The 15,848-nt window shown below is 36.9% G+C and overlaps 1 protein-coding gene across 1 annotated transcript in view; it reads right to left on the reverse strand.

The window, feature by feature from the left end:
- Window positions 1-15,848, reverse strand: part of NUDCD1 (NudC domain containing 1) — a 75,826-nt gene that overhangs the window by 57,449 nt on the left and 2,529 nt on the right. Inside the window, exon 2 of the mRNA XM_058698848.1 lies at window positions 4,850-5,004. Coding sequence (XP_058554831.1) covers window positions 4,850-5,004 — 155 coding nt within the window. The remainder of the gene's footprint in view (window positions 1-4,849; window positions 5,005-15,848) is intronic.

The raw sequence follows: 15,848 nt of genomic DNA on the forward strand, positions 1-15,848 counted from the left end.
AGGTCATGATCTCACAGTTCCTGGGTTTGAGTCCCACATTGGGCTCTGTGCTGACAGCTCAGAGCCTGAAGCCTACTTTGGATTCTCTCTCTCTCTCTCTCTCTCTCACTCACTCACTTACTCACTCTCACTCTCTCTCTGCCCCTCCCCAACTTGTGCGCATGTGCACTTTCTCTCAAAAGTAAATAAACACCAAAAAAATTTTTTTAATAAAATTTTTTTAATTTACAGTATTTGATTTCCTTTGAAAACTTTCCAACAGGAGAAGAAAACTATATTGACCAGTCCACACTGCTTATAGTATTTCAAATGCTACCATTAAACTTTCTTTCCACATTTCCAATCAATCTTGTGATTTAAATTGGAAATTAGTATCCCAAATCACAATTATCAACAAGTAAACTGATAAAACCAAGCTTCTGGCCCAAAACTGTGACCCTACCATATCCCCTCCCAGCCAAGCATAGTACAAAAATGAATCAAAGAATCAATTATCTTTTAATATTTCTCTTGGCTTAACACATGCTATTCCTCCCTCCCTTCACACCCTGGCTTCTGCTCACCTTGCCATCCTCATCTCCAACCAAAGCCTGCATACATACTATTTTGGTCCTTCCATACATACACTGTGTTTTAGCAAACCAATCTAGAGTGCCTGTAGTGCACACATGTGCCTGTGGAAGTTTGCTGAATGTGCCTTTTAAGTCATGTGCAGACACAGCTGCCTCAATCTGCATGGCAAATTAACTGATCCTTCAAAATTCTGTTAAAGTGACAACTCCTCTGAAACTTCTTGGAACACTTCATCTCTCAACATTTATCATTTCCTCCTCTGTACTAGATCTGCATCTTATCCCTACTTCCACTGTTACATGTTATCAATTTATTTGTGTATGTGGCTACTAAGCATAATAGCATTCAATAAATGTTTGCTGAGGAATATATATAAAGTATATATTTGTAACATATAATAGATATTTATACGTATAATAAAAATATATAACTAAGTATATATAATATAGAAGTAAATATTTATTATTCAGTAAAGTTATTTATCTCAATAAACCAAAGACTCATACCTGAACCCAGAGAAGAAATAAGAAGAGGAAGATCCTATCAAGAATGAAAAGACAACTACAAAGGATAAGAACAAGCTTTAAACAGTTGTTGTTATTTCAACAAACATACTGACCAAATCTTCTGCTCGATGGCAGGATTATAGAAAAATAAGAAAAACCCAGGGCCTAGACCAAGGGTTGGCAAACTATAGTCAATGAGCTTGGAATGCAGTCACATTCATTCATTTACATATCGTCTAACGCTGTTCTCACACTACCACACCAAAACCGAGCAGTTGTGACATAAGACTGTCTAACCTACAAACTGTACAATATTTATTATTTGGCCCTATGCAGAAAAAGTCTTGCAAACCTCTGGCCTAGAAGGAATTAAAAGTCCACATAGATCTGAGAGCCAATGGTTTGAATATTCCCAGAGGAGCAAAGTGAGGATGTCAGGGAAAGCTTAATAGAAGAGATGGTTTGCTAGGTCTTAAGTAAAGACCGGGAAGCAACCTGGCAAGAACTAAGAAAAAATGTTCCAGGTAGAGTTAATCACATGAAAAATGAGCAGAGGACAACAGGATACAGGGCATGTCTCAGTAACTGCAAGAGTTGGTATTGCTAGAGACTAGTGTACAAAATGGCAAAACACGAGGTTGGAGAGAAGAGCACAATAAACTGTATATACCAATGAGGAGTTTGTATTTTAAAAATAGATCGCTTTGTGTTTACACTTGCTAAAAAAAATAAAAAACAGACATACAGAAAAAACAAACTACCTCTGAAAGGACACACCGGACTCTAATAAAAAGACTTTACAAGAAAACACAAATAAATGGAAAGATATTCCATTCTCATGGATTGGAAGAATCAATATTGTTAAAATGTCTATACTACCCAAAGCAATCTACAGATTCAATGCAATCCCAATTAAAACTCCAATGGCATTTTTCACAGAAATACAACAATCCTCAAATTTGTATGGAACTACAAAAGACCTCAAAAAGCTAAAGCAATCTTGAGAAAGAAGGAACAAAGCTGGAGGCATCATGCTTCCTGATTTCAAAATACTTTACAAAGCTACAATCATCAAAACAGTATGGAAGTGGAGGTCAATGAGACAGAACAGAGTCCAGCAATAAAATCACACATATATGATCAATTAATTTACAATGAAAGAGCCAAGAGTATACATTAGGGAAAAGACAGCCTTTTCAATAAATGGTCTTCAAAAAACCGGACAGCCACATGCAAAAGAATGAAACTGGACCCCTATATCATACACAAAAATAAACTGGATTAAAGACTTGAATGTAACCTGAAGCCATAAAACTCCCAAAAGAAAACATAAGTGGTAAACTCCTTGACATTGGTCTTAGCAATGATTTTTTGAATCTGACACCAAAAGCAAAGGCAACAAAAACAAAAATAAATGAGTGGAACTACATCAAACTAAACAGCTTCTGCAAAGCAAAGGAAATGATCAACAAAATGAAAAGTCAACCTAGGGAATGAGAGAAAATATTTGCAAATCATAGGGTATCAAAATATATAAAGAACTTATACAATAGCAACCCACCCTCCCCCCCCAAAAAAACCCACAAAAAATCTGATTAAAAAATGGGAGTGGTGCCTGGGTGGCTCAGTTGGTTAAGCGTCCAACTCTGGATTTCAGCTCAGGTCATGATCTCCCAGTTCGTGAGTTTGAACCCCGCATCAGGCTCTGCGTTGACAGCACAGAGTCTGCTTTGGATTCTCTCTCTGCCCCTCCCCTGCTCTGCTCTCTCTCAAAATAAATAAATAAACATGCTTAAAAAATGGGCAGAGCATCTGAGCATTTTTCCAAAGAGGACCTAGAGACAGCCAACAACTATATGAAAACTTGCTCGATATCACTCATCATCAGAGAAATGCAGATCAAAACCACAATGAGATTACCACTGCATACCTACCAGAATGGTTATTATCAAAAAGACAAGAAGTAACAAGTGTTGGAAAAGATGTGGAGAAAAGGAAATTCTCATGTACTGTTGGTGGGAATGTAAACTGGTGCAGCCACTATGGAAAACAGTATGAAGGTGTCTCAAAAAGTAAAAATAGAACTACCCTATGACCCAGTGATTCCACTTCTGGATATTTATCCCAAGAAAATAAAAACACTAACTTGAAAAGATATATGTATCCTTATGTTCACTGCAGCATTATTTACAATAGTCAAAAAACAAACAAACAAAAAACCTAAGTGGCCATCAATAGATGAATGGATAAAGGAAATGTGTCATTATATAAAAAGTGGAATATTTTATTTAGCCATAAAAAGGAATGAAACTTGCCCTTGGCGACAATATGGACGGTCCTTAAGGGCATCTTGCTAAGTGACATAAGTCAGAAAAGACAAATAACCTATTAATCTTACATGTGGAATCAAAAAAAATTCAATCCATGATTCTGTAGATGCAATGTAGAGGTGTGCTAGAAAGAGCAGAGAGCAGTTAGGAAGCTATTATCATTCTACTGACCGTTTAAAGCAAATACATTAACAATCTATTGTGGAATTTACAACATATGAAGTAAAATATAGGACAAAAATAGCTTGAAGAGTAAAAGGGAAATAGAAGGAATTACTACCATCAAGTTTTAGTGTTAGAGGCAGACTATTACCATTTAAGGATGAATACTACAATCTCTACATTAACCATTAAAAAAAAAATAATAGTACAAATAGGTTTAGATAAAAAGCCAAGAGAAAATTAAATGGAATTTTAAGAAAATTTGACTAATTCTAAAACAGGTAGGAACAAAGGGATAAAGAACAAAGAACAGATGGGACAAACTGAAAAGACAGGAAAATGGTAACATAAACCCAACCATATCAGTAATTACATTAAATATAAATGTCCTAAGCCCTTCATTTAAAGGACAGATTGTCATGCTAGATACAAAACAAGACCCAACTATATGTTGTTTATAAGAGACACATTTTAAAAATAACAACACTGTCATGTTAGGATGGTTGAGTGGTCTAAGGCATCAGACTAAAAACAACAACACTGATAAAGTGAAAGAAAAAAGACAGAAAAAGATGAATACTACTAATAAAAAAAGCTATCACACTATATTAATATTGGAAGATTTCAAGACAAACAAAAATCATTCCCAGAGTCTAGAGATAAAAAGGGCATTTCATAATGCTAAAAGGACAAATCCATAGCAGACAAAATGTTTGTGCCTCAATTAGCATGATTAAAAATACATAAAGCAAGAATTAAAAGAAAAAATAAACAAATTCACTGTCATAGTCAGAGTTAATACTTCACATTAGAAAAAGCAGACATGAACAGTTAGTTACATTAATATTGATTTATAAAATCCATTAGAATTGTTGCTCATTGGTGGGTGTGGAGGGGAATAATAAGTGATAAGAACAAAGGGAAAAATTAAAATTGAATTAAACAGAACAGAGCTTTATATAGATTAACAATAGGATTCCATAGATTAAAGATGTGTGTACCTCAATTCTCTGGATATCAGATTTTTTTTTTTTTACATTTGTTTATTTTTGAGAGACAGAGACAGTGCTAGCAAGGGAGGGGCAAGGGAGGGGCAAAAGAGAGAGAGAGAGAGAGAGAGACAGAATCAGAAGCAGGCTCCAGGCTCTGAGCTGATCTGAGCCAAAGTTGGACGCTTAACCAACTGAGCCACCCAGGTGCCCCTGGACATCAGATTAAAAATGAAAATTAAGAATCAGATTTATTGGAAAATCCTCTTATTACAAGTATTTTTCTTACCAGCATCACTGTTAAATTCATAACTCTTCCAAGGTTATCAATGTAGTAGACACTGTCTTGATACCATGAATCACTGTGTAGGTAATTATACATTCCAAAAGCATGCATGTGTTCCAGTGTATATTGATCATCTCGAAGTTTTACTTCTGCCACAGCTGAAATACAAGAAAAATAAACATAAATACAGGTTTCACTTTTGATTATTTCTTTCTGCAGAATGCTCACAAGGTGAAGAAATCACAGAATGCTAATCACAAAGGCTTTAAGAACAAATTCACTATATTATTTATTCTAAAACAATTTTTAGACACCCACTAGGCACTGTGTGTAGAGGATAAACAGTGAATCAAACTGGCATGATCCCTGACAGTGGCCATAAGAGATAGGGTTTTTCATGCCATAACATCTTTTCTTTTAGGCACCTCTTCCTTATAATTATGAATAAAAAGAATGGGGAAATTCTAAAATTGGAGGATTTCCTGTCTCTGGGGCAAATATTAAGTCCATTTTATGTAGAGTTTTTATAGTTTTTAAAATGCTTTCACCTCTATATCTTTATATCTCATTTCTTTCGTCTCTATATCTCATTAATTTTTTTTTTACCACACATTAAGAAATAGAGAATGTTTTCATTATTTTGTTTCATAATTATGGAAATAAATGTAAGAACAAATGGTGATTTCTCCAATGTTTTATCAAATTTTTCCCAAGAGTACAGAACAAAATATTCTACCTGGACTAGAAACAAGGCTTCCTGAAGAACAGTGTTTTGCACTGGGCATTAAGCGATTTCCATAACTTTATTTTACTTTTCTCCACCTTTATTGTGATATAATTGGCATATTACACTGTGTAAGTTTAAAGTGTATAACATAATATACTTTATATACGAACATATTGTGAAATGATTAGCATAGTAAGTTTACTTAACACATCATCCGTCACCTAGTTATTTTTTCTTGTGATGAGAACTTTTAAAATCCACTCTCTTTACTATTTCCATAATTTTATTCGGCTAAATGTAAGCTCACTCTACCTTCCTTCACATGCAGATAGGAACCCTTACCCCTCAGGGCTGCCCATGACGTAGAATTAGTTTCTGCTCTGACAGAAAATATAAAAGTAAACTATGCTGGGCCAATACCTTACCTTAATATAAAACTCAACTTACTGTATTCTAATTTCAAGTGTTTTCTTTTTTTTTCCATAATGTTCATCTGTTCCTACTTCTATTACCTGCTTTGAGGCCTGGCCGACTTATATTTATTCTCTGATTCATTCAGCAATAATTCAATAGGCACCAATGACACAATGATGAGCAAAGAGCACAGAATCTACCTCTTCAGCACTCATGATTCAGTAAGGAAATGGACATTAGTCAAATAATTCATAAGTAAATATATAATGAAACTGCAATAAATGTTTGGAAGAAAAAGTTACTGGGTACCATTAACACTGGGCACTGATCTGTGGAGGAGGCGAATTAATGAAAGCTTTCAGAAATATGACCCACGCTAGAAAGGATATAAGGTAAAGTTAACTTATGAAGAAATATATCTACACACACACACACACACACACACACACACACACACCTACTTATCATAGGCAGAAGGAAAAGCAGGCAAAAGCAGGAGGAAAAATTTGTGTTCAAAGAAACAAAAGATGGCTAACTACAAAGCACCATGGAGAACTGTACAAGAAAAGGCTACAGATAAACAGCTAGGGAACTAGGAAGGAATTGGATCATGAAAGACCTTGTCTTTATTGGTAAACTTAATGTAATTCATTTAAGAGTTTTTAAGCAGAAGAGTAAAGTTCAGATTCAAATTTATAAAAGATTACTTATAAGTACAATATGTAACACAGACGAAAGCAAAGCAAGGTAAAATCCACTGTGAATATTAATAAAGGGAAATCTCACTAGAAGTACAGAAAGAAGGGAGGCCAGAAGGGGGAACCCCCACCACTCAACATCAGTTACGGGAAGAACTGGCAATTGCAGACCACAACAGAAGAATATTCAATAGAAGAATCTTCAATTACAGGCCCCAACAGGGAAAAGATATACACTGCATCTCCTACAAGAAGCGGGACTACTCCTGTAACATAGCTAATGAGAAATCAACATTACCCTGTAGTTTTGCTGTTCTCCAATGACTTTCTTTTATTCAAAACAATTCTTCCCAACTTCCTCCTCCTTCTCCATAAAATAACATTCTTCTCCTTTGTTTGCTGGACTTGCCGATGGTTTTGCCATGTTTGCATGTCCCGAATTACAATTCTCTAATAATCCCAAATAAACCCATTCTGCTGATAAAATAACTTGGGTTTTTTTCTTCAATTTTTTTTAAAGTTTATTTATTTTTGAGACAGAGACAGAGCATGAGTGGGGGAAGGGAAGAGAGAGAGAGGGAGACACAGAATCTGAAACAGGTTCCAGGCTCTGAGCTGTCAGCTTAGAGCTCAACACGGGGCTCGAACTTAAAAACTGAGAGTTCATGACCTGAGAGGAAGTCGGATGCTTAACTGACCAAACCACCAGGTGCCCCGGGTGTTTTATTTTCAAGGTTTATGCCATAAAATCATTATAAATTTAGTTATGGATTTGATGAAGATTGAGGAAATTGCTATTATATGATTCAAGGAAGTATTTATTTTATAAGGAACAGTAAGAAGTACATATTCCACTGATTAGGAGGGAAACAATCACCAATTCTTGGTTTTCTAGCACCACTGTGTGGATGAAACTCAATACTGCAAGAAATGTACATGGTAAAATAATGGCCCAAAGCAATAATACTAGACAATGACACGACAAATACATTTACTTCATATTTGTGCCAAAGCCCCCGGGCAATCCCAAACAAAAGGCTTCTTAGCCCTCTGCCTTATTACAACCTCTCATCTGTGAACATAAGGATCTGGAAAACTATTATTAGATGACGATGATATAGTCTAAGTCTTTTGTTGTTGCATTCTGACAAGATAATTTATGTAAGTTATTTGGACACAGAAATGAGGACTGGGCATATTACATACTTAATAGTTTGTAAAAGCTGTTAGTATATAGAAAAAAGCTGCATCTCTGGCCTCAAATGAGAAAGGTGAAGTTATCATTGCATTTTTCATGTCAACCACCTTGAGTTTATAAAAGGAGAGGCAGAGTAATTGAAAGGCAAAAGCAGTGGAAAGCCTCCCAAGAAAGGAGGGGGAAAGCAAGGAGTATTAAATCTCTGGTGGGTTCGTGGAAATCGTGGAAGAAGGGGAACCTCTTTAACAGAAGGCTAAGAGGCCAGAGTAGTAAAAATTTTATTATTTATTATTATCTTGCATTAGAAATAAAAGAGCTTTGCTAAAAATTCCTTCTCTTTCAGTCTTTTAAAAAGAACTTAGGGCCTGACAAGAAGAAAATTTCCCTTAATCTTTACCTAAATTTCTTTTTTTTTATGTTTTTATTTTATTTTTGAGACACACAGTGAGAGCGGGGGAGGGGCAGAGAGAGAGGGACAGAGTCTGAAGCAGGCTCCAGGCTCTGAGCTGTCAGCATAGAGCCCAACGTGGGGCTTGAACTCACAGACTGCGAGATCATGACCCGAGCTGAAGTCAGGCACCCAATCGACTGAGCCACCAGGGGCCCCATCTTTACCTAAATTTCTTACAAAACCTGTATGAAACCTCAAAAACCTGTATTTCTCATTCATAAATTATGTATTGAATATCTAGTATGTGTACTGTGCTTGGCAGTGGATATAACACTAGTAAGTATAAAACAGGCATGATCCTTGTAATGGCGTTAACAATGGTTACAATTACTGCTTCTTGTCCTTTCAAAATACACTACTACATTGAACCACATGAAATTGCCAATATTCAACTCTTTTGACCCAATTAAATATGATTCATTCTAATACCGATAGAAGCAAAGTATAGTACTTTTAAAAAAGCAGGGGTAAAGGCAAAGAACATTAAATGTTAACTTACGGAGGTCACTTCTTAGATTATTTATCTTTTAATCATACCCAATGAATTAAGTCTTCTGGCCAAGTTACTTACTGAGTTTGCTATTTGTGTATAAAAAAAGATAAAAATGCAAAAAAAAAAAAAAAAAAAAAAGAGTACAGTAGCCCCCCAGCCCACTCCCCTTATCTGCAAGGCATATGTCCTAAGATCCCCAGTGGATGCTTAAAATCAGATACTGATCCCTATATATATTGTTTTTTCCTATACACACATACGAATAATAAAGTTTAATTTGTAAATTAGGCCTAGTCTGAAATTAATAACTAATAATAAAATAAAGCAATTATAACAATATACTATCATAAAAGCTACATGAATGTGGTCTCTCTCTCAAAATATCTTATTGTACTGTACTCACCCTTCTTCTTGTGATGACTTGAGATGATAACATGCCTGTATGATCAGATGAAGTGATGTGAATGACACAAGCACTGTGATATAGTGTTAGGCTACTGCTGATCTTCTGACAGTATGTCAGAAGGAGGATCGTCTCTGCTTCTACACTGCAGTTGACATGGGTAACTGAAACTGTAGAGAGCAAAACTAAAACTGTAACTACTGTGCAAGTCTGTATCATGAATTCTGAAGCAAGATTTATGGAACACAGCAGAAATAGAATTCAGAGCATTGTTCCCACTAACCTATTTTATACAATGTTTCTGCAAAAATTAACACAGTCATCTACCACTCTTCCCCATATTTTCCACCCTAAGAGCAGATATCAATTTTACAGTAAACTCTACATAAATCCAACGGTGACATAGCTCTTTTCTTCCTTTAGTCCAACTATAGCCTAAATCTTCACCGGCTTCTATTCTCCCTCCCCTGAAGAAATAGCCCATAGATCATTAGAAAAGGCATGAGCTTTGAAGTCTGATTTGCCAGTGTCAAGTGGCTTTATTAAGTTACTAGCCTTTCCACCCCATCTCCTCATCTGTAATGAAAATCAATAATACTTGTCCTATGAAATTAGTAACAAGCTTAACTTTAAACATGTAAATGGTATTCTAAACAAATACCATACTTTTTATATGGTACATATGAAGAAAGAAAAGGGTGATTTTCCTATTTCTCTTCTGCTGTCCAAGGTTAATTCTCACATGGTTGCTTATTATTCCATTCTCTTCTACCTCTTCTAGAATTAGAGAGAAGTTTTGGGCACTCACACAAGGCTCAGAACTGTGACTGTTACCAACAGGTAGAATGGAGAAAACACCTAATTCATGGGATAATGGGTAGAATACACAGAAAAGTACTGTCTCAGTAGTGGGGAATAATTAGCCCTTGACTGAGCATTGCTCCAGACCAGTGTAACAAATCATTAAAAAGACTGAATGAGGGGCGCCTGGGTGGCTCAGTCGGTTAAGCCTCCGACTTCAGCTCAGGTCACGATCTCGCGGTCCGTGAGTTCGAGCCCCGCGTTGGGCTCTGGGCTGATGGCTCAGAGCCTGGAGCCTGCTTCCGATTCTTCTCCCTCTCTCTCTGCCCCTCCCCCGTTCATGCTCTGTCTCTCTCTGTCTCAAAAATAAATAAAACCTTAAAAAAAAAAATTAAAAAAAAAAAGACTAAATGAAATTAATGTTTCCAGTAACTCAACTGTAACCCAGAATCAAGTTCAAGAAGATTTAGAAGAATATAAATCTATTCTCCAGCCAACAAGGTAAAATTCACAATTTCTAGTGTCCAAATGTTACTCGGCAAAGAGGAAAAAAAAAAAAAACAACAAACCACAATGAAGAGAATACTCAATCAACAGAAGCTCAACATAACATACATAAGTTATAATTAGCAGAATAGAACACTGAGTTATTATATTAAAGTACATTCCATTGTCCAAAACAACAAAGACAAAAAAGATGTAAAATGTACATTCCATACATTAAAAACAGACGTGAAAAATGTAAAAGATGAAAACTACAACATCTATGATGAAAAATACACATGATGGGAATAACAACAAATCAGACACTGCAAAACAACAGTGAAGCTAAGGCATGAAAATATAAATTATCCAAAATAAAGTAGAGGGAAAAAAAGAATGCAAAAAACACACAAAAATCAAGAGCACTGATAACCTGGGGTCAATTTCCAGCAATCTAAAAATGGGCAACTGGGGGTGTGTGGGTGGCTTAGTCGGTTAAATGTCTGACTCTCAATCTCAGCTCAGTCAGGATGTCACAGTCCATGGGATCAAGCCCTGTGTCAGGCTCTGTGCTGTTAGCCCAGAGCTTGCTTGAGATTCTCTCTCCCCCCTCTATGCTCCTTCTCTGTGTTCTCTCTCTCTCTCTCTCAAAAATAAATTTCAAAAAAATAAAAATAAAAGATACAAATGGGCAACTGGATTCCTTGAAATAAAGAAGAGGAAGAAAAAAAAAACCGAAAAAAAAATAATGGCTGGACATTTTACAAACTTGAAAACTATAAACCCACAGATCTAGACAGACCAACAAACTCAAAAGCACAACATTCATGAAGAAAAAAACCACAGCAAGGTAATGTAATCAAACTGCTCAAAAGCAATGCAAAAGAGAAAAAACACATGTCATGTATAAAAGAATAAAGATGGGAAAACACCGGCTTTCTCATCAGAACCAATAAAAGCTAGAAGAGAGTGGGGCAACATCTTTAAAGTACATTTGACTTTTGAATGACACGGGTAAGGGACACTGACCCTAGCACCTCGAAAATCCACATATAACTTTTTGACTCCCTGTAAACTTAACTACTAATAGCCTTCTGTTGACCAGAAATCTTACCAATAGCACAGTTAACACATATTCTGTATATGCAGTATATACTGTGGTCTTAAAATAAACTAGAAAAAACAAAATACTATTAAGAAAATCATAAGGAAAACACAGTTACAGTCCTCCACTATATTTACTGAAAAAAGTCCACATATAAATGGGCCTGCATATTTCAAACCTACATTATTCAAGGGTCAAATGTACTGAAAGAAGAAAAGGTATAAACCTAGAATCCTACATATGGCAAAAATGTCTTTTGAAAATACAAATTCAATAGCATAAAGGCCAGGAGGAAAGAAACAGAAGTATACTATTTTAGGGTCTTATATTATGAGCAAAGTGTAACATCATTTGAACATACCATGCAGTAAATTAAAGATGTATTATATTGGGGCACCTGGATGGCTTAGTCAGTTAAGCATCTGACTCTTGGTTTCCACTCAGGTGCTGATCTCATGACTCATGAGTTTGAGCCCCACATTGGGCTCTGCACTGGCAGCACAGAGCCTGCTTGAGACTCTCTGTCTCTCCTTCTCTTTGCTCCTCCCTGACTTGCATTCTATCTCTCAAAAATAAATAAACATTGGGGCGCCTGGGTGGCACAGTCGGTTAAGCGTCCGACTTCAGCCAGGTCACGATCTCGCGGTCTGTGAGTTCGAGCCCCGCGTCAGGCTCTGGGCTGATGGCTCGGAGCCTGGAGCCTGTTTCCGATTCTGTGTCTCCCTCTCTCTCTGCCCCTCCCCCGTTCATGCTCTGTCTCTCTCTGTCCCAAAAATAAAAAAAAAAAAAAATAAATAAACATTAAAAAAAATCTTCAAAGATGTATATCATTAACTCTAAAGCAACTAGTAAAATACAAAGAGCGATAGCTAGTAAACCAAGAAATGTGATAACAATGAATTCTTAAGAAAATACTCAACCCAGGGGCGCCTGGGTGGCTCAGACAGTTAAGTGTCTGACTTGGGCTCAGCTCATGATCTCACAGCTGGTGAGTTCAAGCCCTGCGTCCAGCTCTGTGCTGACAGCTCAGAACCTGGAGCCTGCTTCTAATTCTGTGTGTGTGTCTCTCTCTCTGCACCTCTCCTGCTTGTGTTCTGTCTCTCTCTCTCAAAAAGAAATAAACATTTAAAAAATTTTAGAAAAGAAAAAAAAAGAAAATACTCAACCCAAAAGAAGGAAGAAAAATGGAAATGGACAAAATGAAAAAAAAAAAAAAAAAAAAAGGAAAATTCCATTTTCCCAGAGTAGATAATACAAACAGAATACCACTAGCAAGATGAAAGATCAAACTAAAAAAAAAATCAATAATCGCATCAAATATAAACAGCATAATGAAAAGGTAGAGATTGTCAGGCTGAATAAAGAAACAAGACTCAACTATTTCTGCCAGTAAGAAATACATGTTAGATACTAAAACACAAAAGGTTAAAAGTTAAAAGGTGGAAACAAATACACACATTATGGTAATATTTAGCAAAAGAGCTGGAGTGAGGACATAATAATCAATAGTGTTTATGTAACATAACAGAGCTTCAAAATATATGAAGTAAAAATGAACAGAACTGCAAGAAAAAAGAAAAATCTACAATTGTAGTCAGAGATTTCAATATCCTTCTCTTACGCAGGCACGAGGTAAAAGTAATTATGCTGAGTAAAAGAAACAAAAAAGAATACATATTGTGTAATTCCATGTATATAAAACTCTAGAAAATGCACACTAATTTATAGCAACAGAGAACTAGCAGCAGTTGCTTAGGGACTGAAGGGGTATGTGGAGGAACAGAGTGCTAGTAACAGAAGGGCACAGGAAGTGCCCATTTTAAGTAGAGGAAGATCTGTATAAAATAGATGCCTAGAGGGGTGTCTGGGTGGTCAGTCGGTTAAGCATCCGACTCTTGGTTTCAGCTCAGGTCATGATCTCACCGTTTCATGAGTTCAAGTCCAAAGTTGGGCTCTGTGCTGGCATCGCAGAGCTTGCTTGGGATTCTCTCTCTCCCTCCCCCCACTCATGCTCTCTCTCAAATAAATAAATAAACTTTATAAAACTTTTTGCTTGTTCTTTAGCATAGAAAAACACAAACTGGAACGCCTGGGTGGCTCAGTCACTTAAGTGCCTGACTCTTGATCTCAGCTCAGGCCATGATCTCATGGGTTCATCTCATTAAGCCTGCGTTTGGCTCTGTGCTGACAGCATGGAGCCTGCTTGCGATTCTCTCTCTCCCTCTCTTTCTCTCTCTCTCTCTCTCTCTGCCCCTCCCCTGTTCATGCTCTCTCTCTCTTTCAAAATAAATAAAATTTGGGGAGAAAAAGAAAAACACAAACTGACAGTTGTACTGTTTATATAGCAAAGGGAACTTTAGAACAATTTGCTAGTATTATTTAAAATAAGAGAATAAAAATAAGCCAGTACTAAAACTCCTCAAGATGAGAGCACATCTTCAACCTCACATTCTAAATGCAAAGCTTCACACACCATCCACTAATGTTTTTGCTGAAATAATGTAAACTCCTTGGGTAGTATAAAAGAAATCAAGTTGCCAAGAGGAGCTCCTCAATCATACCTCACCATCTCCAGAAATGACAATTTTTAAACAAACTAATCTCGGGGCACCTGGGTGGCTCAGATGGTTAAGCGTCCGACTCATCATTTTGGCTCAGGTTCGACTCTCAAGGTTTCATGGGTTTGAGCCCCACGCAGGCTCTGTGCCGACAGTGCAGAGCCTGCTTGGGATTCTCTGCCTCTCTCTCTCTCTCATTCTCTCTCTCTCGTTCTCTCTCTCTCTCGTTCTCTCTCTCTCTCTCTCTCTGTGCCCCTCCCCAACTCACGCTATCTCTGTCCCTCTCAAAATAAATAAACTTAAATAAATAAATAAAAATAAAAGAATTAACCTCTTCATCATCATTCTCAGGTAGTAATTTTTTATTTTTAAATATTTATTCATTTTTTTCTGAGAGAGAGACAGATACAGAGCATAAGTGGGGCAGGAGCAGAGAAACAGGGAGACACAGATTCTGAAGCAGGCTCCAGGCTCTGAGCTGTCAGCACAGAGCCCGATGTGGGGCTCGAATCCACAAACCATGAGATCATGACCTGAGCAGAAGTTGGATGTTTAACACACTGAGCCATGCAGGTACCCCACCAGGTAGTAATTCTTAATGCAAGCCCCTCACATAAACTATGGCAAAAGCCTTCAAACTGGTCTCCCTGTCTCTATTCCTCCAATCTCCCAAATTCGGCTGCCACAGATCCTCTTTTTTTTTTTTTAACATTTTATTATATTTTTTGAGAAACAGAGAGAGACACAGCACAAGCAGGAAAGGAGCAGACAGAGAGGGAGACACAGAATCAGAAGCAGGCTCCAGGCTCTGAGCTGTCAGCAGAGCCCGACACGAGGCTCGAACCCACGAACCACGCAATCATGACCTGAGCCAAAGTCAGATGCTTAACTGACTGAGCAACCCAGGAGCCCCCAGCCTCCACAGATGCTAAGAGTAAACCATTCAATCTCTAAATCTATCTGCTTTCTACTCTTAAAACCCTAAATGGCAGCTCATCACCACCTCCAATTGTGCATCCTAAACACAGATTCCAATACCAAAAATGGTGAAAAAAGGAAAAAACAATGACAACTTAGGAACTCGTTAATAAAGTTAATGTATTCAATTTAGAGGACTATTGTGAGAGTTTGCTTCCTGTTTTTTTGATGTTCAAATATCCTTTTACTTATGAAAGAATGGGTGAGGACATCACCGTGTTTAAGAAACATCTCCACTTAGGATGTATTATGCTAAGCTAAACAAGTCAGTCAGAGGAAGACAAATACCACACCATTTCACTCATATGTGGAATTTAAGAAACAAAACAGATAACATGAGAAGAGGGGGGAAAAGAGGGGGGCAAACCATAAGAGATTTTTAACTATAGAGAACAAACGAAGGGTTGATTGGGGTGGGGGGAGTGGATGGGAAGGATGGGCTAGATGGATGATGGGTATTGAGGAGGGCACTTGTGATGAACACTGGGTGACATGTAAGTGATGAATCACTAAATTCTACTCCTGAAACCAATATTACACTAGAATTTAAATAAACACTTTAAACAAACAAAAGAAACATCTCCACTTAGCAAATTAAAAAGTTGGCAAATCTTTGACAGCTGAACTTTATTTTTATCTATTTTTTTTTTAATCTTCATTTTTGAGAGAGAGAGAGAGACAGAGTGTGAGCAG

Source organism: Neofelis nebulosa, chromosome 14 (genome assembly GCF_028018385.1).
Source record: "Neofelis nebulosa isolate mNeoNeb1 chromosome 14, mNeoNeb1.pri, whole genome shotgun sequence".
Lineage (NCBI taxonomy): Eukaryota > Metazoa > Chordata > Mammalia > Carnivora > Felidae > Neofelis > Neofelis nebulosa.